This window comes from Ambystoma mexicanum, chromosome 11, assembly GCF_040938575.1.
Source record: "Ambystoma mexicanum isolate Mex_15411 chromosome 11, UKY_AmexF1_1, whole genome shotgun sequence".
Classification (NCBI taxonomy): Eukaryota; Metazoa; Chordata; class Amphibia; order Caudata; family Ambystomatidae; genus Ambystoma; species Ambystoma mexicanum.
In genome coordinates this window covers 1,363,760,493-1,363,785,637 of record NC_090934.1, presented here as the reverse complement: position 1 = coordinate 1,363,785,637, position 25,145 = coordinate 1,363,760,493, and the positions used below count along the sequence as shown (strand labels likewise).

At 48.3% G+C, this 25,145-nt stretch overlaps 1 protein-coding gene across 8 annotated transcripts in view; it reads left to right on the top strand.

Moving 5' to 3' along the window:
• The window catches only part of TJP1 (tight junction protein 1), a 2,827,266-nt gene that overhangs the window by 2,113,412 nt on the left and 688,709 nt on the right, over nucleotides 1-25,145 (top strand). For all 8 annotated transcript variants that reach the window (XM_069624936.1, XM_069624933.1, XM_069624931.1 and 5 more), the window contains 2 exons: nucleotides 4,246-4,430; nucleotides 22,242-22,337. In XM_069624936.1, coding sequence (XP_069481037.1) covers nucleotides 4,246-4,430; nucleotides 22,242-22,337 — 281 coding nt within the window. The remainder of the gene's footprint in view (nucleotides 1-4,245; nucleotides 4,431-22,241; nucleotides 22,338-25,145) is intronic.

Genomic DNA, 25,145 nt, shown 5'->3' with positions numbered 1-25,145 from the left:
CCATAGTGACTGTACTTAGTCCCCTTTCCTCCATACGTCCAACCAACCCCCCCCCCCCCCTAATAAAACTGGTGTCATTAGGCTACATTGAATATATTGTCAATGCGTCTATGGGGACTGAGGTGTGGCACGGGTGGGCGTAGTCAGGGCAGCGCATGCTCCCAGGGCGGCGCCCCTGAATTTAAAGGGGAAGGTTTTTTTCTGGTGAAAAAGGTTCTGTCTCCCGTCCCTCGCGAGGGACGCCCATGCAGTATGGAGGAAAGGGGACTAATGTTAGTCACTACGGTGAGTAACTTAAAATTTCTCCTATAAACCAATCAATGAGCTCTGGGGCATACTGCCCCCAGCCACTGACTGCCCTCTCCCTAAACCCCTTCTCTGGCATCCATCTTTAGATTTTTTCCACACGTCCAAGTGTTGGGAGTCGTCGTATTTCGCTCTTGGAGCTTTTCTGCGTTTTCGCTAGAAACATCCTATTTTTGTACGATTGAGCCTGTGTACTCCATCGTCTCTGCATCTGTCTAACAGGGATCTGTTTGTCGGCATCCTTCATCGCCCCTCAAGGGCAGAATGGTCGAGTGTTTTTTCTTCGAAGATTCCAGAAGGCCATCGGGCCTACATCGCACGCCGGACCATGTCGGAGGAGAAGGACGGGGGTTCCCTCTTCAGGCTCTGCACCCGCTGTGGTTTGAGGAATGTTTTCATGGGGGACAAGCATTCCCAGTGCCTTTGTCTTCATCCGACGCACAAGGAGGAGTATTGCGAGGTTTGCTGTGGCTTTACCAAGTGTACCATCAAGGATCGGCACAGCAGATTGGCCGCGTGGCTCAACGCCAAGGCCTCTACCCCGTGTGGTTCACAGGGGCATTCCTCACCGAGATCCGGCCAGTCTGAGCAGGCTTCTAAGTCCTTTAAGGGTGCTCCATCTGTGGGGGCCCAAGACTAGGCCAAGCAATGAGAGTCCGTTCCGTCGGGGTCGCTGTGCAAACGGGTCGGGCAGGGCACGGTTATGTTCTCCATCAGCCTTCGTCTCCAACCATAGCTCCAGTTCTTCGAAGAGAAAGTCTGCTGCCCCGGGGGAAGCTGCGGGAGAAACCGGAGAAGGCCAAGCTGCAGGGAAAGGCTCCCGACCTACCCGTGAAGGCTCAGGTGATCCAAGCTAAATCATCCTCAACTATCGAGTTGGTGGTGGCCGCCCTTTCCAAGGCGAAATGGTGCCCCGGTGGCGGCCAGAGTGGGCCTTCCTCCCAGGTGGGAGGCTTCTACCAAGCCATTGGAAAAGTCCCCAGAGAAGAGAACGCCTACCCTGAGTCCAATGCTGACGCTTCAGGACACCAGAAATGGTGGGGCGAATGGGTAGGTGGAAGTACTCCAGGGCATGGATATTTCCTCTTCTGACGAAGAGGATCTGGTTTCCATCAACACGGTCCAGGACGTTGGGGATGACGAAGGTAATGTCGAGGAGGACATCGTCGAAGGGGGCGACTATGACGACACAGGCGCTTAGCCCAGCAAGCCTGCTCCCCCGACACCTCCCAAGGATTTGTCTCAGGACCTTCTTCGACTCTCCACACGCTGGTGCCTGAGATACAGAAGAGGATGCCGATGGCACCACCGGCCCTGTTGTCACTCGGTCCACCACCGCCTAAAAGGAAGCAGCACCCTACGCAGCCTCACCAACTACCACAAGTATCTCCCCCCTCTAGCCCCCCCCCTAGGGATAAGGGGACGGACACAGCCACAACAGACACTGATGATTGCCACATCTCTCCGCCTGCAAGGGCTCCCCCTAGACGAGGTGGTGCGTTCATTCCACTCTATGGTCGCACGCGCATCAGATCTCTTCCATTCTTCCCCTGAATCTGTGTTTGTCATTTCAAGCACCCTTAAGCCTCAGGGTCCATGGACCGCGCTATATAAATTGATAAAAGTAAAGCTCACTCTGGAAGAAACAAATGAGGGCTTCCTTTATCAATGCCGGGAGGCGAAACGGAAGACCATCCTGGCGGTGCCTCTCCTGGATGACATCTGGGATGAAGGCATGGCGCTGCTGAAAAACCCTGCCTAAGCCCCAGGGTGCCGAAGTCTGCACCTAGTATTTATAGTCACAGCCATCACTGGATTCACTGGTTTTAGCAGCTGCTCGGAAGAAGTCATGCAACCCGTCCTCCTCCACCTCCTTTCCCTCAGACAGCAAGGGGAAGAAGTTGGACGCAGTCAGCCAGAAGGTAATCTACTCCGCAGCTACGATGGTCAAGGCGGCCAACGCTTTAGCTATCCTGGCCAGGTACGACCGTGTTTTATGGTACAAGATGGCCCCGCTACTGGAATTCCTCCCCGAGGACAAATGGGTCAAGGCGTTGGAGATCCTGCAGGAGGGCGAGATGGTGTTGAACCATGCCATCACCGCTGCCCTGGATATTGCAGACACTGGGTTCTGCCAAATGGGGAACGGGGTCTGCCTTCGTTGTCGTGGCTGGCTGAAGGCCACCAACTTTAGGCAGGATGTTCAGACGAGGGTCCTGGACATGCCACTTGGGGACAATATCTTTGGAAAGGCTGTGGATGAATCGCGACAGACCATCAAGATCGACACACAGACGGCCCGTACCATGGGCACTCTGCAGCAGCAACATCTGTCCTTTTGCATCTCTGGTGGGAAGTCGGGCATATCATCAAAAAGTTTCGACAGAGGAACGTCCTCGTACCGACAACCCTCCCTTTCCCTGGCCCAGAAGGCCTACATCGGTCGTTCCAAGGACTTCAGAGGTGGCTGCCGTCGTCAAGGACCCCAAGGCAGCGCACCAGCCTCCAAGCAGCATTGAACCGGCCAAGACTTTGGGCCACTACGCCTGCACCCCGGTGGGAGGCTGGTGGCGAACTTCATCAGGATATGGGGAAACCTCCCCACCGATCGAGGGTGCTGGACGCGCTCGCCCACGAACACACTGGAGTTTCAGCGAAAGTGTCCGCAGATACCATTGGTGGCTCGACAGGAACACATCCCCCAGCTGCGGCTCTTCTTTGTCATACTGCCAATTTACGTGATACCAAATCTGAAGATGGCTGCCAGAGGAGGGGCTTAGGGAGAGGGCAGTCATTGGCTGGGGGCAGTATGACCCAGAGCTCAGTGATTGGTTTATATGAGAAAAACAGTTTGTAAGTGAAAGTGAAACAGTTTTTTCTTTTACCGAGGATTCCCGGCCTGACGGGGAATATTCAGGAGCATGTGAATCAATGCCAGACCGATGCTGGAGAACAACAGTTACAGGTAAGTAACTTGTTCCACACTTGGCTAAGTGACTCATGAAGATTTTGACTCATTGGATTTCTTCATTTGCTTTCTTCTCCAGTTTCTTTCTGAAATTCTCCTTTGCTCAGTTAAATCAGGAGATCTAGTTTGCTGTCACCTGCCCAGTTCTCCTCTTGAATGAAAGGCAGTTTAGAATTCTGCTAAACATTCCAAGCTGCATTTCTTGAACCTCCAACCAATCAGAACCCAGGGCAGCTTCCTCCATCTTGGAAAGGGGTAACTCCAGTCTCCTCATGGAACTTTAGTTAAGGAATATATAAGTGTCTCAAAACACTCACTCCAATACATTTGTTGCTTATTTTAAATGGGCAAAACACCCCCAATCTTGTGCACCAACTTTCCCTTCTGGGAATACTTTCACTGCAGGACCGTGACCATGAAAATTGGTTCCCCGTTTCAAGTTGCAACTGTCTACTTGTGGCCCAAGACCTCTCCTCCTACAGCTGCTGTTCTAAAACAGGAAGAGCGGTCTTTCTCAAGATGTGTCTTCATCACCAGATGTGTCATCTGCCACCTTCTTATCGGGGTGATCGTCGTGACTGCCTGTTTATTGTGTCTTGGGGAACTCCTGTCATTGTCACATTAGGGAACTTCAAACCCCATGCCTATATGTTACTGTGACTGTGTACTGTAGCTGACCTTGTTACTCATGCTTCTGTAACCTACTGTCTAAATGATCAATACATTCTCCCAGAGTATAGTCTCCTTTTGCAGAAGTTTTTTTCTTCTTGTCCCCTGAAGTTTATATGCCTTTGACCCACATACACTACTGTATTCATTCAAGCTTCTTATTTGAGATATGAAAATGCTGATCATGTTGGCTCGTAGTTAAAATATTTCTATGGTGATGTTGCTTGTAGTGTTTGCGATGGGGGTTTTCTGTGGAGTTTTGACTGATCAACAGTTGAATGTTTTTTTTTTTTCCTTTATAGAGCAGAGCAGTTGGCCAGTGTGCAGTACACGCTTCCAAAGACAGCAGGCGGAGATCGTGCAGACTTTTGGAGGTTTCGTGGTCTGCGAAGTTCCAAGCGGAATCTTCGTAAAAGTAGAGAAGATCTATCTGCTCAACCAGTTCAGACCAAGTTTCCTGCATATGAAAGGGTTGTTCTTCGAGAAGGTAATTTCTGTTAGTGTATTTAGTCTTTCAATTTGATAATAAAGACCCTAATAGTGTCCAGTTGCAAAACTGGTTGTCGACTGAGGTAGTGTGGTGATAATGGACATAGCAAGAGTCACTTCCGAGGTGGCACTTCATGGAACGACCTTAAAAAGGTATTTTTATTTGGACGATTGCTAAAATGGTACTCTTAGAATGCTTTTTCACCATTCGTGGTTTTTTAAACGAGGGTAAAAACCATTTGTATACAGGTCCACAATTTGAGGTCACATGTGAAAGTGAACCCCATCTTACAGGAGCACCCCTTAAATATATTGGGGTACCCCTGATCACACTCGCACCAGAGTAATTGCACCCCTCTAGGGAATGAAGGCCATGAGTCTATCTTGCAAGGATAATAAAATTTAATCTGTACAAAAATGAGGATTGGGGGGAAAGTACAGAGGACTCTGCCCTTCCAACCAGCATTTTGTCTTCCGTGGCTGGCTCCTGCAGATTAATGCCAAGCAGGTGACTTTATATACTGTTCAACTTGGTCACTGGATACCGACAGAGCTCATCCAAAACTGTTGCTCTTCCTTACAAGGGATGCTGCAGTCTCTAGTGTTGCATGGCCAGGTTAAAAGCTACATAACTTCTGATGTTTGTTAATCTGCTTAGAATCACATGCTGTGCATAGTCCGACATCCAGTGGTCACTGAGGAGTATTGCATTTTGTTTTTCGTAGTCGAAAAGGGGACGTCGACAAGGCGTGTCTGTAACACTATCCCTATAGTGACGTGCAGTGTACCCACAATCGCTCATGCGTTGAGGTCCCTCAGATTGTTTTTTTCCGCTCAGATATTGGTCCCCTTTACGCAGAGCTCCTCGAGAGACATTGCAAATATTCACCCGACCATTTGGTCGTTATTCATAAATACTCACTCGACCTTTGGTCGTTACTTAACGTTACGTTCCTCCTTCGACGAAGCAGTTCTCCGCTGACAAGATCTTCGATGGCTGTGCCTTCGACAGAGGAGACCCTTCGGCGTCGCCGAACACGTGGCCTGGCCTCGCCGGCCTCAAGCAGTAGGGAGAGTGGGGTTGTGGGACATTTCTTGCTATCTCTTTAAAAATGCCTTTCTCTTTCCCCACCTTTTCCTTCGGGGTTGTTATCACGCCTGTCCGTTCCCCCAGCTATGGAGAGGACACCCTTTAAGTTATGTCCGCGCTGCAAGGACAAATTCACCTGGAAAGACTATCACAAACGGTGCAACCATTGCTTGCCCCTCGACCACAAGGAAGACGGTTGTGTGGCCTGTACGCTTCTTAAGCCCAAGACTTTAAAGGACCGCAGGGTCGAGAGGTGGGAAGCCTACGCCATGTCTAGGTCCGATTCCTAACCCGCCGCTGCCAAAAGTAGAGCGGAAAGTGATAACCCGACCTCCGCATCGAAGGTTGTACACCCCCTCTAGGGAGCGGTCACGCTCCTCGTCATCTGTCCCCGGCCCCGACAAGCTCGGCTCACGCCCCGCTTATGGGGATGAACACCTCGGCAACATAGACGCACATAAGCACTCACATAAGCACACGGCCACGCTGCTCTTTGTCGAAGACGAAGAAAGCATTGGCGCCAACGGAGACGCAGGTCCTACCGGCGGCCTCCATGGACCGTAAGGGTCCAAAGCCCCCTCGCAACCGCAGATGCAACCAGCGACTGGGCTACCCCCAGATAAGGCGCTATCACCAAACCGCCAGACGACGTGCCCTGCCAGTGAGCGCCCGTTGGCGTAGAGGACGCGACACCTGTAACGTCGAGGCCAGAGGATCCCTCGACAGACCATTTAGTCGTCGAGAGCATGGCACGCATTGTTTCTAACGATAGCCAGAGACGGGCGGCGAAAGAGACGCCGAATTCCGCTCGCAAGCCAAGGAAAAACGCCGAAAGGGACGGAAGGAAGGCAGGAACCGCCCCCTCCGTCGAAAGGGACTCCCAGCTTACTAGAAGGCTTTTCAGAAGGCGATGGGAGCTTATCCTCGACGGTATGGGATAGGTCAAAGCATTTACAGGCCGAAAGCTTTCCCTTTTCCCCCCCCCAGACCGCTCTGGGCTACCACAAGGGACCTTGGAGAGACTCCAATTTTGCATGGACAAATGGAGAATTTTATATCTACCCAATACCTGCCCACAGCCAAAAGACCAAGAGAGGGGCCTCAGGAGGATCCTAGGGCTAAATACCCTAGGCTGTTCAACCCCCCACAGGGGGGGATGTACAGTTGTATGACCTCACTGAAGAGGACTCCCACTTTCTTGAAGATGAGGAGTTCTTAGGTAACGAACAAGAACAAGACTTAGACCAGGAAGGTTTTGAGGATGACCCAGACAGGGGTGATGGGGGTTTTGAAGAAGACCCAGAAGAAGGTGCTTCAGAGCCCTGGCAGTCCCCATCAGCGTCTAGAGACCCCGACGCCCTAAACATGTCCCCTCCCAAAGACTCACCAATCAGGAATACGTCACCTATAGACAATCAATCTACCAAATGCACTACTATGTAAGGCAGCAGCGCATTTCGAAATCGAAACTGGGGAAATTTCTCCTGACATAGACTTCGTTGAACAGATTATCAAGGAGAAACCCCCTGTCAGTCAAACCATTCCCCTCCTTGCCTCAGTAAAGAGACAAATCATCCCTTCGCTAGCTACACCCGCATTGGTCAGAGGGGTCAACCCAAGGATCGAAAAATGTAGTCCTTCTCCATCGGACCCGTTCTACATCAGGGGCCACTCGGTACCGGACTCCCTAGTAGTAACTAATGCAAGAAAAAGGGCAGGGGTCCTGCTATCAACCAGCGAGGCACCTCCAGATAATGAAGGTAGAAAGCTGTATGCCCTAGGTAAAAGGATTACAGCCTCGGCAGCCTTTTCCACTAGGATTGCTAACAACAACTCCTTACTGGCTAGTTATGCAGATGCCCAATGGAGCAAACTGTGCAAAGACATTGAGGAGGTACCTCAACCCCTAAAAACTCTGCTTCTGGCCACGGTTACCGGGGGAACCTTAGTCAACCAGAGCATCATTAAGAATACTCTAGATGCTGCAGAAACAGCTGGCCGTTCCCTAGTCCAAGGAATCCTCCTCAAACGTCATGTCTGGCTACGTAATTCGGGGTTTAAACCCAAAACTCAAGCATCTCTCATTAACAAACCAATAGAGGATGCCAACCTCTTTGGGAAGGCGGTGGATGACGCTCTAGAGAATGCAAAAAAGACCCTAGATCAGATTTCAAGGCCTCCCAACAAGCGAGGTTATGGAAACGGACGCTTTTTTCGAGGCCAACGCCAACAACAGCAGCAGTACTCTGCAGGCAACTGGTCCTCAAATCAAGTAACCAGTGGACAATACACCCAAAGAGGACAGCGTCGTGGCAAAGGGAGAGGTCGGGGTTCCACCCCTAGAGGTTCCCAAGCCACCAACACCAAATGACCCGAAGATTCGGGTCCCCTCCCATGCATCACCGGTTGGGGGCCGGCTAACATCCTTTCTTCCAGCATGGGAGGGAATAACATCAGACCGCTGGGTACTATCAACCATAGCCCGCGGCTACTGTATAGAATTCAACCGCTCCCCGATGTACAGACCCCCAAGGGGACGACGCCTGTCACCAGAACACCTCGCCATCCTTCTTCAAGAAGTGGACCAGCTACTAGAAAAAGGAGCTATAGAGGTTGTGTTACGCTCACCTGGCTCTCACAGGGGCGTCGGTCAGACCCGGACTGCTGCGGCCTCCACCCACGTGATGCGTAGTGCAGCGATGACGGACTGGAACTGCCCTCCTAATCTTGTCTGCTTGGCTCATAGAAATATTCTCCTACAAGTGAAGAGATGGGTTTAGCCACTTGTGGATTCACGTGATAGCACCCCCACTGTCCTCCCCACTAATCACCTCTGAAGCGCGCCCTCAGCAATCTCACCTTATATTCTTGAAGGATGAGCCCTCCATCCTGCAAAGCACGCAGGGTGGCGTTGATGACCAGTTACTTCACTGGCTTGAAGATATTGGAAGAGTTGTAGATGAATCCTGACTCCAAAAGATCCTGGCGAAGAGCCGTAAGTATATAGTTGGTAGGAGTTCAAAATGTCTGGAATTCACTCCTGTACAATTCCTCTTTTATCTTGCAGCTTTGACCCAATAAGAAGATTGACAGCTGAAAGCGCTCCAGTAAAAGTCTGTTACCCAACACTGTCCGGTGAATAATGCCAAGGGTTAAACTTGCTGCTTTCTCCTTATCTTACAGGTGTGGCATAAGATGATGTGGCGTGCTGATGAATTAGCATAATTCAGGTAAGCATATAGCGGCTAAAGAGATTCTCTGTCTATTCTCTCTGCTCACCTTGTTGTTTCTTGTCCCCCTTAGGTGCCGGGATTCGGCGATGTAAAGATAGAGACAGCACCGGATCGAAGAGATGCTGCGTGGAACGGTGAGTTTGGCGCTGCGCTGCTGCTGGCGATGCAACGTGTTTAAAACAAAGTCTTTCCTCTGGTTTGAAGATGCGATGAATCCGGAATCAGGTAAGAAATCAGGTAATACTCTTGTTCTAATCTTTGCTTCTTTCCTTCTTTCTAGGTGCTCCAGGTTCGAGGCGGGTGTGGCAGAAGGCTGCATGCTGCTGCTGGCGCGGTGACCGTTACGCTGCTGGATGCAGAATAACGCAAAGCATGTGCTGCTCTTCGGGCGTGGTTTAAATCGCCTCCAAAGTAGTCCCAGGTAGGTATTCCTCCCCGACCACACCCGAGTAACAAAATAGTCCCTAAGGTAAAGTAGTCCTTTCCAGGCCTCACACGGGCTTGGATCTTCTTGTAGCATGGTCTGCATCAGGTAAGTGTGCACTAAGAGCCTGGCGCCTATGGCGCCAGGACTGATGTCCCATATGAGCCTGGCGCCTATGGCGCCAGGACTGAAACCATACAGCCCCTAGCAGGGGTTGCTGGGTTTTCTCAAGGCGACATGATGCCTACTCCCGGGACTGATGGACGTGGCCTGGATGCCCGGGGATATGCATCATGACAGGTTGTGCCTCCATCACAGGTAACGGAAGGTATTTATTCTTCCTTGTACCCAAAAAGGATTTAACCATGCGCCCTGTACTAGATCTGTGCCCAGCGAACAAATTTGTAAAACCTCAAAAATTTTGCATGGTGACACTACAGGAAGTAATCCCCCTGTTATCGCAAGGGGATTACATGACAACACTGGACATGAAAGATGCATACTTTCATATTTCAATGTTGCCAGCGCACAGAAAATACCTCAGATTCATGATAGAGGGCAAATACCGCCAGTTCAGAGTGCTACCCTTCGGCATAGCGTTGGCGCCGAGGGTATTCGCGAAAGTACTGGCAGTGGCAGCTGCCCACCTGCGCAGGTTGTCCATCCCAGTATACCCTTACCTCGACGATTGGCTCATAACAGGGGATTCTTACGAGACATGCTTCTCAAACACCCAAAAGACTGTAGACCTTTTGTTCAAACTGGGCTTCTCCATCAACGAGAAGAAGTCCAGCCTAGAGCCCAGCCAAATCGAACAATTCCTAGAGGCTCTAATTCGAACAAAGGACCGCCTCGTCTTCCCCTCCAACGAGAGGGTCCACAATATGCTGTTTCAGATCCCTCAATATGTGGCCGGTCGAGAGGTGACAGTGCGCAAAGCAATGCATTTGCTGGGAATGACGGCGTCATGTATATATTTGGTACCTCACGCGAGACTGCGCATGCATCCAATGCAAGAGTGGCTCAACAGCCAGTGGTGTCAGGCCAGCGGACAATGGGATGATCTAGTGGTGGTCTCGCAGGCCTTGCTTCTCTCGCTACGGTGGTGGTCGAAGGAAAACCTTGTAGTAGGGAAACCATTCGCCACCCCTGCAGTGGAGGCCACTCTAACCACAGACGCATCCCTCCCAGGATGGCGGGCTCACCTATGCCATCAGACTGCACACACAGTTTGGACTCAGAGTGTTGCATCCAAACACATAAACTTGTTAGAACTTTTAGCGGTCTTCAAAGCACTGAAGGCTTTTAAGGCACACCTGCAAGGGAAGACAGTGATGGTCCTCACAGACAGCACCACAGCTATGTACTATCTGAGCAAGCAAGGGGGGGGCACTCACTCTCCAGGACTGTCCAAGCTGTCGCAGAACATCTGGAAGTGGGCTCTCAAACACATGTTCCTGTTGTCACAACATGTACCAGGGGAACTCAATCTGCTAGCAGACAAACTCAGCAGAGACTTCCCTCTACCCGCAGAATATGAATGGCGGTTATAAGAAGACATTGTCTTTGACGTCTTCACACAATGGGGATTCACAGAAATGGATCTCTTCGCAACTCGTGGCCCCTATGTGGGCCCGGCAACCATGGTTCGCTCACCTGATGGAGATGTCTCCGTCTCCACTGGTGAAACTACCCTGCCCGTACAACATGCTGTCACAGGACAAAGGCAAGACACTACACCCATGCCCACAGACCATGAATTTAGCAGCATGGCTCCTGAGATCATAGAATTTGGTCATTTACAGCTCCCGCAAAGATGCATGGGCATTCTCAAGGAAGCTAGAAAGCCTAACACTCGTCACTGTTACTCTAGCAAGTGGAAGAGATTTGTCATATGGTGTAGAAATAAGAGCATCAACCCGGTTGACTGCTCTCCCACACAAATTGTTCTCTACCTGACTCACCTACTAGACTCAGGATTAGTGTTTAATTCTATTAAGGTTCATTTGGCTGCACTTTCCGCTTACACCACTTCTCAACTTAGTGTCGTGGTGGAAAGTCCCAGTTATTAAGGCCTTCATGGAAGGGGTTAAAAGAATACACCCTCCCATAGCTAACCCAGCTCCCGGATGGGACTTAAATGTGGTACTAACTAGGCTCATGGGCTCACCCTTTGAACCCATGCACAAAGCAACGCTTAAGGACCTCACCCTTAAAACTGTTTTTGTAATAGCTATCACCTCCATCAGGAGAGTAAGTGAACTACAAGCGCCATCTATTCTAGACCCCTTTGTAACAGTTCACATAGATAAGGTGGTTCTATGCACACACCCTAGGTTTGCACCTAAATTCATTTCTAAGTTCCATGTGAACCAATCTATAGAACTACCAACGTTCTTTCAAAACCCTTCAAACGTGGGAGAAAAAAGCCTGGATACACTGGATGTGCGCAGGGCTGTTGTTTTATATGGAAAGAACTAGACCACTGAGAAAGACTAATCAGTTCTTTGTCTCGGTGGCAGCAGGAAGAGAGGGAGAAGCCGTTTCAAAATCCACTATATCTAGATGGGTCGTACAATGCATCACCCTCTGTTACACTCTTGGTAAGAGAGAACTATCCTTCAAGCCAAGAGCACACTACTTGAGGCAGTGGGGCTTCCATAGCATTCATTGCAAATGTCCCTCTTGAGTCCATTTGCAAAGCGGCAACCTGGAGTTCTGTACACACCTTTACAAAACACTACTGTTTAGATGCCCACTCTAGATCTGATTCACAGGTGGGACAAGCAGTATTAGGACATCTTTTCGAGGGGATTGGGACCTCCGACGTATTCCATATCTATGACAGGTAATGTCCACAGCTGTGCTGCTTCGGAAAATCTTTGGCGTCTGCGTCCTGCGTCGATGACGTCGATGCGCCGACCCCGAGGACCTCCTCCGACGGCACCCGATGTGATAAGTAGGACGCACGACGCCCATAGCCTCAGTTCCGTTTTTTCCGTGAACGTGTTCGCTTCGTGAATCTCGGTACGCCTCAACTCGTTGGAGTTACTGTTTTCTTTCTTGGTTTGTTTGTGGCGATGTCTTTCAACTTCGACCCCGCGTCCGGGCTTCAAGAACTGCGGGGACTGTCGGTCCAAGATGTCGGTCAGGGACTCGCACGACGCCTGCCTCTGGTGCCTCGGGGAGGCCCACAATACGGACGACGGTGTCGACTGCCAGTCGCTCACTGCGAAGGCTTTGCGAGAATGCAAGAAGAAACTGACGGTAGGTCGGGTGTCTAAGCTCCGGAAGTCTAGGTCTGCAGGGCTTTCGACTGATGACTCGAGGGGTGACTCTCCGCGTCGTCGTCGGAAGTCCGGTGGGTCTCCTTCCAGGAGTCCGTCTCGCCACTCCTCCGCCTCTTCTAGGCATTCCAGGAAGCCCGGCATAGGTCGCCTTCCACGTCCTCTTCCGAGGACTCCGCCCGTCGGCGGGTTGCTTATCCCTCCATGCAAGCGACAGCGGAGGAATGAGCTTCCTTCGGGAAGCAGATGCTAGCGATTCTGGAATCGCAGGGCACCGGTCCGTCTGCGCCTCCGAGTGGGGTCGGTCGGCACCGGTCAAGAGACACCACCCGTACGCCTTCGGGCTTGGATGGTCGGCACAGCTCGCGGGAGAGGTCCCGCTCGGATAAGGGTAGCCGTTCTCGCCATGCCCGTTCCAGGACCCGGTCCTCGACGCGCTCGAGACCGCATGATCCTGTGCCGTCTTCGAAGAAGACGTCGACGCCTGTGGCGCTGAGGTGGTCGACGATTACTCTCGAGGCTCCGTCTTCGAGGGGGTCGTCGGCGCCCAGGCTGTCGAGAGACACGCTCGGAGCTCCGGCTTCGAGGACTGTGTCGACGCCGCCGATGCTGGTGGCGTTGCAGCTGACATTGACGCCTTTTCTGTCGACGCCGGGGCCGACTCGCTCGGCGCCCTCGACGCCTTTCGGGGCGGTGGTGTTGGAGGGGCCCCGTGGCACGGGGTTTGCCCCTAGAAAGGCTATGGCTAAGGTCCGGCACTGCTTTGGTCCGCAGAGGTCTTCCTCTCCCCGCCTGGAGTACATTTCAGAGGGTGATGAAGGCTCTGATGGCAGTCTGGTTCCGGTTACGGTTCCGGATGAACTTATCTCGTGCCATAGTCAGTTTGATGACCTGAGGCAGTCACTGCATGATTCTAAATTTAACTGGGGTTTTGGGTGGTAGAGGCTTATTTTAAACCAGCGACCTGTGTCTTTCAAGTTTCTCTGGTGTCGCGCTAGTGTGTTAATTGGTAGGGAAGGACCAGTCCCCTCCTTCCCTTGGTTGCAAAGTGAATGGGTTTAAACACACTTCGAGACTGCGCCACCTCCTGTTGTCGTTTTGAAAAATAATTTTCCCACACTGTAGTAAAGTTTGAGCCAATTTATTCATTGATAGATTGATAGCTCTTACTGCCCATTTGACCATTGTTGACACGTGTTTCAGCCTCTCAAGGGCCTTTTTCAAAACAAAAGATTATTCTCAAGGGCAAGGTTATTGTACCAAAAGAATTTTCCTTTTCTCTAAATAACACCAAATGTACGTATCATGAAAAAAATTGCCACACACAAATAAACATAGTCACATATAATGAGTTATTCACAAAAAACGATTTGTAAAAGAGTACAAGGAAAAAATGGAGAAGGATGGAGAGAGAAAAGAGAAAATAACAGAAAAAAGAAAATTAGAGATTGTGCTATGAAATGCGCTTTCAAAACATTTCCACATGTTTAAACCTCATAATTCAATTGCAATCCAACTTAAACCAATCTTTAACATCATTTCAAAAATGTTGTTGTTGAAAATAGCAATCATATCAACCAGAGTGCACCTGCATAATATTATCCTTAACCAGCAGTATTGTAGTATAATTCACACACCACTGTTATAATTTACCGCGTTTGTGCATCTGGGAAAAATATATATAAATTAACCTAATTGCGTAACCTCTATTCCACTCCCTTTCTGTGGTGGATGTAGTCCACCGCTTATACAAAGTAAATATTCAATTCATGTATGAATAAATAGAGGCTTACCCGAAAAGTCACTTTCACAAAAAGTCATGGGTTAATCCCTGTGGAGCAAAAACAAAGGCGAGTGTGTTCAACTTCTTAACAAAGCATCATAGTTGGCGCTAAAAACCATTTCCCCGCCTTTTCTATGCATGATGCCAGTGGATTGGACACCTCTCCGAGGTGGAGTTTTGTCGGCCGGAGCCTGGCACTCATGCCGATTCGTCATATCGGCGCCTTATGTCTCGGGTTACCGAGTACTTGGTTTGGTCGGCTCCCCCAGGGTAGTTTGTTCATGATGATCTCAGACATCCTTGATCTCGGTCCACCCACTGACCCGGTTTTGCCTTTTCATATGGCTTTGCAAAGAAGGGTGGCAGCGGCTTGGACTGCTCCGGAGAGTCTCCCGGCAGTGGGCAAGTCTGTCGCAAAAATACCGTCCAGCCAGTAGCGACCCCTGCTACTTGTCTAGGCACCCCACCCCGGAGAGTTTGGTGGTGCAGGCGGCTACGACCCCGGCAAAGCAGGTGTCGTATCCTACCATCCTTCCGGATAGGGACGACAAACGTTTTGACGGCTGGGCGAAGAAAGTGTTTTCTTCTGGGGGTATGGCGCTTCAGGCGGCCAACTCCATATGTGCCTTGTCTCGTTTCATGCACACTCTGTGGAATTGTGTTCCATTAGCGGCTGATCATATTCCCGAAGGGGACGAACGGGATGGTTTCCTTGCTATGGTTCAGGATGGCAAGGATGCCATGTGTGAGGCCGTTCAGTCGGGTTTGGACTTGGTGGATTGTGTCAGCGGGTCCATGGCAGCGAGCACCGTAATGCGCAGGCTTGCGTGGTTGAGGAAGTCTGGGTTCGCTCCTGATGTGCAGTCCCGGCTCTTCAACATGCCCTTTGACGGTGAACACCATTTTGGCAGCAAGGCTGACGAGAGCCTTGAGAGGTTGCAGACCTCCAAAGCTGCAGCAAAGTCGTTGGGCGCTGCAGTTCGCCAACCTCTGCCTTTTCGTCCTAGGGGACAGCAATGGAGGGGAGGTTCCTTTCGCTATTACTCGTCCTTCAGTAAAGCGAGGGGAGCTAGCAGTCAAAGAGGCCATCGTAAGAGTGCCAGAGGTGGAAACAAAGGTACTCGAGGTGCCAAGGCCGCTCGGGCAGTTGCCTCTTTGCCCTCAGGCAATGCCTCAGCCGCTACCACTCATTCATGAGGCCAGGTCCCATGGTTCGCCGGTTGGGGGAAGGCTGGTGCAGCATCTTGTAGAGTGGCAAGCCATTACTTCAGATGTGTGGGTTCTGGAGATCATAACCCACGGCTACTGTCTTCATTTTCACGACAATCCATCAGGGAACCTCTCTTTGAAGAGTCCGGATCCGCTCCTTGCGCAGTAAATTCAAGCCCTGCTGGAGAAAGGCGCCATAGAACGGGTGCCTGTAGCAGAGAGGAACAAGGGATGGTATTCCCCTTATTTTTTGATTTCAAAGAAAGACGGGGGATTGAGACCCATTATGGACTTGCGCGGTTTGAACAAACTCCTCAGGAAGGACAAGTTCAAGATGGTGACTCTTTCTCAAGTCCTCCAGGCCCTTCAACTTCAGGACTGGTTGGTGTCTCTCGACCTCAAGGATGCTTACTTCCATGTGCCGATCCATCCCAAGCACAAGAAGTACCTGAGGTTTGCGGTTGGCGACTCGCACTTTCAGTTTCGGGTCCTGCCGTTCGGATTGACCTCCACCCCAAGGGTTTTCACCAAGCTCATGGTGGTGGTGGCAGCGCATCTCAGGAAAGGGGGGATTCACGTCTACCCCTACCTGGACGATTGGTTGATCAGGGGGAGCTCTCCCGAGCAAGTCCTGGATCATCTGTCCGTCACCTGCCACTCCCTTCACAGGCTGTGCTGCTCCCTCAATTTAAAGAAGTCCCATTTGACACCAACGAAGCGGCTCCAGTACATCGGAGCAGTGCTCGACACGTCCCTGGGGCAGTGTTTTCCTCCTCAGGTGAGGGCTCTTCACATTCAGCAGATGGTGCACAAGTTCCAGTTTGCCCAGACTCTCCCAGCGTCCGAGTTCTTGAGACTGCTCGGCCTCATGGAATCCTGCATTCTTCTGGTGCCAGAGGCTTGTCTGCGGATGAGATGTTTGCAGTGGTCGCTCAAGCTCCAGTGGTCTCAGTCCTCCGGCAGGCTGTCGGACCCTGTTCAGGTGCCGCCCTCGGTAGCCCGGGACCTTCTGTGGTGGGCCGTCGAAGGCAATCTGATGAAGGGTGCCCCATTTTGGCTTCCTTGGCCGGAGGTGACGATCGTGACGGACGCATCCCTCACGGGATGGGAAGCTCATGCCAACGAGCTGACAGTCAGCGGTCATTGGTCTCCGTCGGAGTCCAGACTCCATATCAATCTGTTGGAGCTGAGGGCCGTCAGGCTAGCCCTGAAGGCTTTTCTGCCGACTGTGCGCGGGAAGAGTGTCCTCATTCTGACGGACAACACGGTGGCCATGCACTACCTCAACAAAAAGGGGGGGCAGGGTCACTTCCGCTGTGCAGGGAGGCGATGCAGCTAGAGTTCTGGGCCATCCAGCAGGAAGTTTCGATCTCGGCGGTTCATCTGGCCGGAGACGACAACGAGACGGCGGACGCTCTGAGCAGGCAGAGCACGATCTCTCACGAGTGGGAGCTGGCTCAGGAGATTCTCCTTGAGAGCTTCGCCCTTTGGGGGACCCCTCAAGTGGATCTCTTTGCCTCCTGTGTCAACAGGAAGTGCAAAAGGTTTTGCTCGTGGGAATTTCCTCCAAAAGGAGCATTAGGAGACGCGTTCGTGATGGAGTGGTCATTCCCACTGCTGTACGCGTTTCCTCCAGTCCCCGTCATCCCGCAAGTGTTGCGGAGGTTCGGTTCCCGGATGATCCTCATTGCTCCGGTGTGGGCCCGGAGGACGTGGTACCCGGACCTTCTAGATTTGTCCATCTGCCCTCCACGTCGTCTTCCCTTCCGAGATTATCTGCTCTCACGGGGGGGGGGGTCAGGTTTTCCATCCAGAGGTCAGATCCCTCAATCTTCACGCTTGGCTTCTGAAAGGTTGAGGTTATAAGGATTGGGACCTCCCTGAAGACGTGATGGAGGTGTTGCTCTCGGCCAGGCGGCCGGCAACTAAGTCTCTGTACCGTTGCCGTTGGAGAAAGTTCTGCGACTGGTGCAGAGTTCAGAATGTGGATCCTTTTGAATGCGACATTTCCATGGTTTTGTCTTTTTTGCTTTCTTTGGCCCACAGGGGCTTGCAAGTGGGGACCATTAAAGGCTACCTGGCGACGCTGTCCATATTTAAGCGCTCGTCTGAAGAGTGTTCCTATTTTAAGATTCCTTTAATTTCGCAGTTTTTGAAAGGGCTCACTAATGTGTTCCCTCCGTCACCTTTTTTGGTGCCAATTTGGGATTTGAACCTTGTTCTTAAGTTTCTTATGGGTGCTCCGTTTGAGCCTTTACATTCTTGCCCTTTGAGGCTGTTAACTCTGAAAACTGTGTTTTTAGTTGCGGTTACTTCCGCTTGCAGAGTGAGTGAGTTACAGGCACTTGCAGTTAAGCCACCCTTCACTGTATTTCACAAGGACAGGGTTGTCCTTAGAGTTTGTCCATCTTTTCTTCCGAAGGTGGTTTCGGAATTTCATTTGAGCCAGAAGGTTGTTCTTCCGGCGTTCTATCCTCCTCCACATCCTGGTATGGAAGAGGAGAGGCTCCATAGGCTTGATTCTAGGAGAGCGTTGAGCTTTTATATCTCGCGCATGTCCCGGGTCAGAGTGGACGATCAACTTTTTGTTGGTTACGCTGGAAAGCGTTTGGGACAAGCTGTGACGAAACAGACTTTGTCTCGGATTATTTTAGCTATCTCCGAGTGTTACCGCTTGGCGGGTAAGGACCCTCTGGCTGGCTTGCGGGCCCATTCTACCAGAGGAGTGGCTGCGTCTACTGCCCTGCAGAGGGGAGTTCCTATTCGTCACATCTGTGATGCAGCCACCTGGGCTTCAGTACATACTTTTGTATGTCACTATTCCCTCGATTCCATCAGGGGGCAAGATCTGGCCTTTGGCAAGGCAGTTCTCTATTCCGCAATTTGATTGGGCATGCTAAATTTGTATTCTAAATTCTTTCCCACCTCCTTGCTTGGTACTGCTTTGGGAGTCTGTCATAGATATGGAATACGTCGGAGGACCCAATCCCCTCGAAGAACAAGTTACTTTCTTACCTGGTAACGTTCTTTCGATGGGATGGTCCGACGACGTATTCCATATCGCTCCCTCCCTGCCTTCCCCGCTGCAGAATTTCTTTTGCGATTGCAGCTTGCGTTCCGCAAGGCCTCGTGTGTCTTGACTGGCAGAAAACTGGTGGCACACGTTCTGGGAAAAAACTATAACTGAGGCTATGGGCGTTGTGCGTCCTACTTATCACATCGGGTGACGTCAGCCGTCGGAGGAGGTCCTCGGGGACGGCGCATCAACGTCATCGACGCAGGATGCAGACGCCAAAGATTTTCCGAAGCAGCACAGCTGTGGACATTACCTGTCATAGATATGGAATACGTCGTCGGACCATCCCATCGAAAGAATGTTACCAGGTAAAAAGTAACTTGTTCTTCTCTACTGTTCCTTCTCACAACCCACCTCCAACTCCGGGTACTGCTCGCTAGTCTATGCACAGCATGTGATTCTTAGCAGATTAACAAACATCAGAAGACCATGCATTACTTACCGTAAAAGCATTTCTGATGGTTGTATCTGCTTAGATTCACATGTGCCCACCCTTCCTCCCCGCTCGGATGGAAGGAACATAGACATCCTTTTATCTCTCTCTTTTCTGTACTCACTCACGTCTATAAGGCTCCCTCAGGGCAGAAAAAATACAAACAGAGGGTTCCTAGACACGTGAGGGATTGTGGGTACACTGCACGTCACTATAGGGAAAGTGTTACAGACACGCCTTGTCGACGTCCCCTTTTCGACTACGAAAAACAAAATGCAGTACTCTGCAGCGACCACTGGATGTCGGACTATGCACAGCATGTGAATCTAAGCAGATACAACCATCAGAAATGCTTTTATGGTAAGTAATGCATTATCATACTGCTGCTTCTGCAGGAATACATTGTAGCTCTTGTTTAGCATCATTTTCTGTGTTATAAACATTAATACAAAAACACACCTTCCCGCCATACTCAACACTCCACTCAATATTCTCAATATTTCATATGGTCCAGTAATTCTCCAAAAAACCCTGTTTTCCCATAGTACTCTGCCGTGCATTGAATCTTTTTTAGTCTCCATTGGCTTGTGATGGAAAGGGAACAGATGCTGAGTTACCTCATGTGCTCTGCCAGACTGTGCTGATACCAGGCAATGCCTGTAGTTTATTTTTAGCACAGGTTGCATTCAGTGTGTGCTTTGAGCAAAGCTTAGTTACAATTTAACAGGTTTACAAATGTATTCCTCTAACTAGTTATTTGCACCTTATATTTAAATCCTAACTATCTTTATTTAGTGACCCCTTCTCCCCCCCCCTCTCCCCGGACTCTTGTAGTGCTTAGAAAACAGTTAACAGAAGTCTTGCCTAATTCTAAAGTGCTTGGGAATGAATACAATCACTAGGCTCCTTCCCAACATATTGGACTCCCTATTTTCATTTGCCGACTTATTTTTAGGGACACTTTTAGAATGGAGATCTTTGCTAAAGGGCGTTCACTCTCCACTTTTTATTGCCAAAACATACTATTCATGCTTGCCAGGTGGCTTGTTTCTATGTGCGCTGCAGCTTGTATTGCTTTTGCCAGACTGGTTCACAAAATTCAAATGTACATCCTGCTATATTAATTGTACATTTTTGATAGATGTGCTGGCTATGTAAAAACGAAATTCACATGATTTTTAGAAGTTCTATATTTCATATAGCTATAAGCCATAACTAGTGCACTGGAAACCAGATGCTCCTAAGCCGGGAGGAGGAGTGACTCCTAGCTAGTGGGTGTTTGGCTTTTTACCCACCCATTGACTCCTCATGGCCATGCTAAGCCCTATGGCCACTGACCCACCACCTGCCTGCCCCTTCCAAAAACACTGTTGGGATCTCTTTGAGGCAGCTGTATCACACAGGGACTTCAAATGTACTGTGTGTAGGGCCTTAGTGTTCTTTGTAAGCAGTCTACTGAAAGTTAATGTCTTAATTACAGCTTTAAATGGGCTCCAGGGGTACAAAATAATAATTAAGCAAGTGTACCTTCAGCCTCTTGAGTACATGCAACATGTTTGCCCATGCATCTGTTCCTTGCACTGGAGTACTGTTTGAAACTAGCATTGGCATAGCCAAAGGTATTTGCTTGTGTATAAGTATTGGGCATTTGCCAGGCACTGTCTTCCTATGTCGAGGTACTCGCACTGTGTTGGAGGTGTTGCCATTTTATGGCCATGTAATTCCATTATGGCAGTGCCTGGCAAGTGCCTATTGCATGCCCACGCAAAACCCCAAACTGTTAGGTTTGACCAAGCTTGTACATGAGTTTCATTTTTGTTTGTTTTAATGGATACAAAGCTAGTTAAGGTAGACATGGAAACCAAGATGCTGAATTGACAAAATTCGGGATGGTTTGGTTCTGGTATTGACTTGAAGAAGCCATTAACATTTTATAAGATGGACCTAGACCATTTAATTTGAGTGCCCATACGATTTGCTAGAAATAAGCAGGGCTCTTTATTTCTAAAGTGAACTCCTTGGGTTCATAGGTTGGTGATTGACCTACTATCCATATCGGGGCGGAGCACACATCTTGTTTAAGGTGAACCCTGCACTTTTTAATCCGCTTTAAAGAATGGATTTCCTTTACAAACTGAAATGTTTGGTGTCTGACCTTGGATTTTGCTGTCATAATCTAGGTCGTTGCTCTAATACTAAAATCACTCTAACCCCTCTAAATCGTTGATGCATCACTGATTGCTTTTGTCAATAACTGCTAGCTATATCACCACCTTAGTCTCTAAAAAAAATAAGAGTATCCTCCAGTTTGGAGGTTTCCAAATGCCTTAAGCTCTCTTCGCTAGAAAATCAGCTCTTGCTCTAAGGTTCTAATAAATCTTACTTCTCTGCCACCCAGCTCCACCACACTACACTTAGAAAGAAAGGTAGCAGGATGTAATGATATGGGGGAGGTATTTCGGACTTCAGTGGGTATCCATCTAAAAAAAAAATATTTACAAAATACCGAGGCTGAAAATGCTGAATTGTTTTGATCGCATCTTTCACTATTATTGCACTTTTTTTTTTTTTACAATAAATAGATGAGGGATTGGGTAAGGGAATAATATAAGGCTGGGGGAGGTGGGACTCCCCCACGCCCCCATTAAAAATCCAAAAAGTGCCCACTTTTTCTTCAAAATTTGATTAAAACAAATTCAGCATTTTTTGCCTCGTTTTAAATTTATTTTACTGTAGATCCCTGGAGTGTGCTGCTTGGTACTCAGCTTTCACAAGTTGGAAAACTGTCTAGATTGCGCTAGTGTATCCTGTGATAAATGTCTAGTTTAAAGAACATTTTCATTTTGCAACAATTCCTCCATAGTTTGCTACGGGATCCCCTCACCCCCCGCCCCTGCCTTTTTTTTTTTAACCTGTTTTTAACCATGTCTTGACTTTTTGGAGGCCACTAAAGCCTTCTGCTCTGCTTTACTTGCCCGAATTGCTAATCCTTATGGGGGTACTGACTAGTCTTGAAGACTCAGTACTGAGAGACTGTGTCTCTAAATGAATTTTTGTATTTTTTCAATTGCACACAGCACCTTACAATGAAGTGCAGTTACGATACTTTGTATCTTTCATTTTATATTTTTACTGTTTATTTTACTTGTGCACTTGTATTCGGTTTGTTCAGCTCAGACCAACATTTGATCATATTGCACACTTGATAAAATTGTAAAACAAATACTAATGTGTGCTGAATGTACCCATGCTTTGTGCTTTTCTTTACTACTAGCTGGATTCCTCAGGCCAGTTGTCATCTTTGGCCCAATTGCTGATGTTGCTCGAGAGAGACTTGCAAGAGAGGAACCTGATTTCTATGAGGTGGCACGTAAGTTTTTCTTATTTTTTAGTTTTTTCCTCTTTCTAGAAAATGTTTTGAAACCATGAGGTATATATACTTTCCCTGCCTTGCTGTTGAATGATAATTTTGTTTCATTTCAAGTGCACATACTGGTTCAATTGGGAGGCATGGGTTGCCTAAGGGATACTGGAGTCGAGAATCTGTTTTCTTTTTTTTTTTTTTTTTCTTCTTCGGTTTAATTGCAGTATGCCCACTTCTGTAGCAATCTCCAGGTTGATCTGGATTTGCCACCCTCAAGCAGGATCTGGATTCCAGCAAACATCATACTCCCCTTCATAACCGTTTCAGTCTGTTCCCTTAAACACAGTTCTAATCTAACTCTCACCCCAGTAATGGATACCACCCTCTGCCAGAAACAGCAATGGTCTGACCTGGCAATGGATTAGAAAATCAGCAGGCTCTTGTCCGCATCTGATACTTGATGGCGATCATATATTCTACGAAGAGATTTGGGGGGGGTGGAATTGATGTACATACTTAGATTGCTTTACCTTATAACTGTAGTTAATAGAAACACTCTTGTTTTGTTGACATATTCTCACTGCTAGTCTATCATCTAACCGCTATGGGACCTTCGAGTCCCAGGCAAATTGGAGTATCAATTTTAGAAATTGACCAAGTGCTTTTTAAAACGGTAATCCAAATCATGGTAAGATACTAAAACAGCTTTAATTCACACTTTGATTCATCACATAACGCATATCATTTGCACCACTGTACTGGCAAGCCCTCAAACCATTCCTGGGATCACGCCCTCCTCCACATAATAGAATATTGAAAATCTGCACTTACATTTGCAAGATAATCACAGCTCAGACTGTAGTCTAATCACATGTATGTGATCACATGTTTGATGGAGGGTGCACCTATTAATAAAAGGTTAAAAAATTGCAAGTAACCTAAATGCAATATAGATATTGCGTGGCCCATAATATATTTTGTTTAGAGAGTGCTTTCATTCTTTTTCTATTGCTGTAATATTGCGATTCATGCATTTGTCAAGTCATTCTCATTTTTACTACCTCAATTCTACTAAATACATGTGTATTTATTGTTTATCATTCTAATGCCTTTGTGTTTTCCTTCAAATTTCCATGTTATCGCTGTATTGATGCCATTAATCACTGATCTACTGCCAAGAATGTGAATATTTGTGTAAAATTACATGCCATCAGTCCTTATAAATCTCCTTTTAAGCATGTCGGCTTATGACGGGCTCACAAACAGATTTTCTCAAATACACCTAAAGGCTTGGAACCTTCATTGAAGAGGTTGCTTGTCACATGACCAGGCCCTACCACTCGGATGCTCTGCCCACCACTTATTCCACCAGTAAGGTAGCGATTGGGAGCTGTGCTTCTGTACTTTTTTTAAATTATGTTTTACTGTTCCTAAGCTTTTATTTTAAAAAGGAACCAGGATGATTTAGTTTTTAAAATAAGTGTAGGAATATGTTGAAACTTAACCACTTCCCCTAAACAGTAGGTGTGTTTTCTTATATTCTCTGTACTGTGGATTCGAACCTGGGACCTGCTCAGACATCACTTTTGCACATAGGAGTGGGTGTGATCTCGGACGCCTTAGATAAATCACTGTTCCTCGCATTGACTAATGTCTAATGTAAGGCACGACGGCTAACCAAGATATGGACATTGAGTGCAGAAAAATTTATACATTTTGTAAATTTAAGAGACATATTTTTTTTCTATAAAGTAAGAGTACAGTTATATATAATACTGACACTGTCATATTGTAGACTGCTAAATTGCACCTGATGAAGGGAGCCTGAATCCCTAAACCCATTGTAATCATGATATCAAGCATAAAGAAAATTATACATAATGAATTACTGTGGAATTGAATTATTGTCATTTTACTCAGAAATCAATGGATGTTGTTTATAATGTATCAAATATATGTACATTCTCTACTAATCTCGGCTGATTTCGTTCAGACCAAGTTGTGCCGGAGACAGGAGTATCTGATACTTTTGCATACTTTTCAGTTTCAGTTGTTTTTACCACCTCGTGTCAAGGTTGAGTTACCTCCTCTGCACCCAAAATCTCTTGATCATATTTGAATCGTTTAATTAACTTCATATAGAAGGTGGGCACCTACGCTTCATGTTCTGTACATTATTGTTCAGCAAGAATTGGAGTAGTAACCCTGTGGGAGACTACACAACCCTTGTCCACTTGATATTCGGTAACCCACCAATTGGTATAGGTCTGTACTACACAAGTTGGTAGTGTGACTGAGCTGCAAGACTGATCTCAAGAGGGATCAATGTGAGCTGTAGAGTCATCGAAATTCACAAATACAAGTATCCAAATAACAATTATACTCAGTTTTCTATTAAAATAATTAAATAATTAACAGTCAGTTTTAAATGAGCATTCTTTAAAAAGTGCAATGTGCAACAATAACAATACACTTCACAATACTTTCTCAGAATCAAGGCAATGATATGATATGATATGATATGGTATTTGTAACGCGCCTATACACAAGTGTTTCAAGGCGCGACGAGGCAGGGAGGGAGGGAAACAAGGGGAAGAACAGACAAACGATCCTACTAGGCCAGGTGTCATTCAGATCGCGCAAGTGCAGAGGTAAGGGGAAAAGGAGAAAGTGCAGGGGGAGGAGGTGGGGGGGAAGTGCAGTACAAGGTAAGTAGCGTAATAAAATAATAAATAAAAAGGGCCAGCTGGTGGCAAGTGCAAGGTAAGTGCAGAGCAAGTGCTGAGAAGTGCTGGGAAGGGGGGCTGTAGGGAT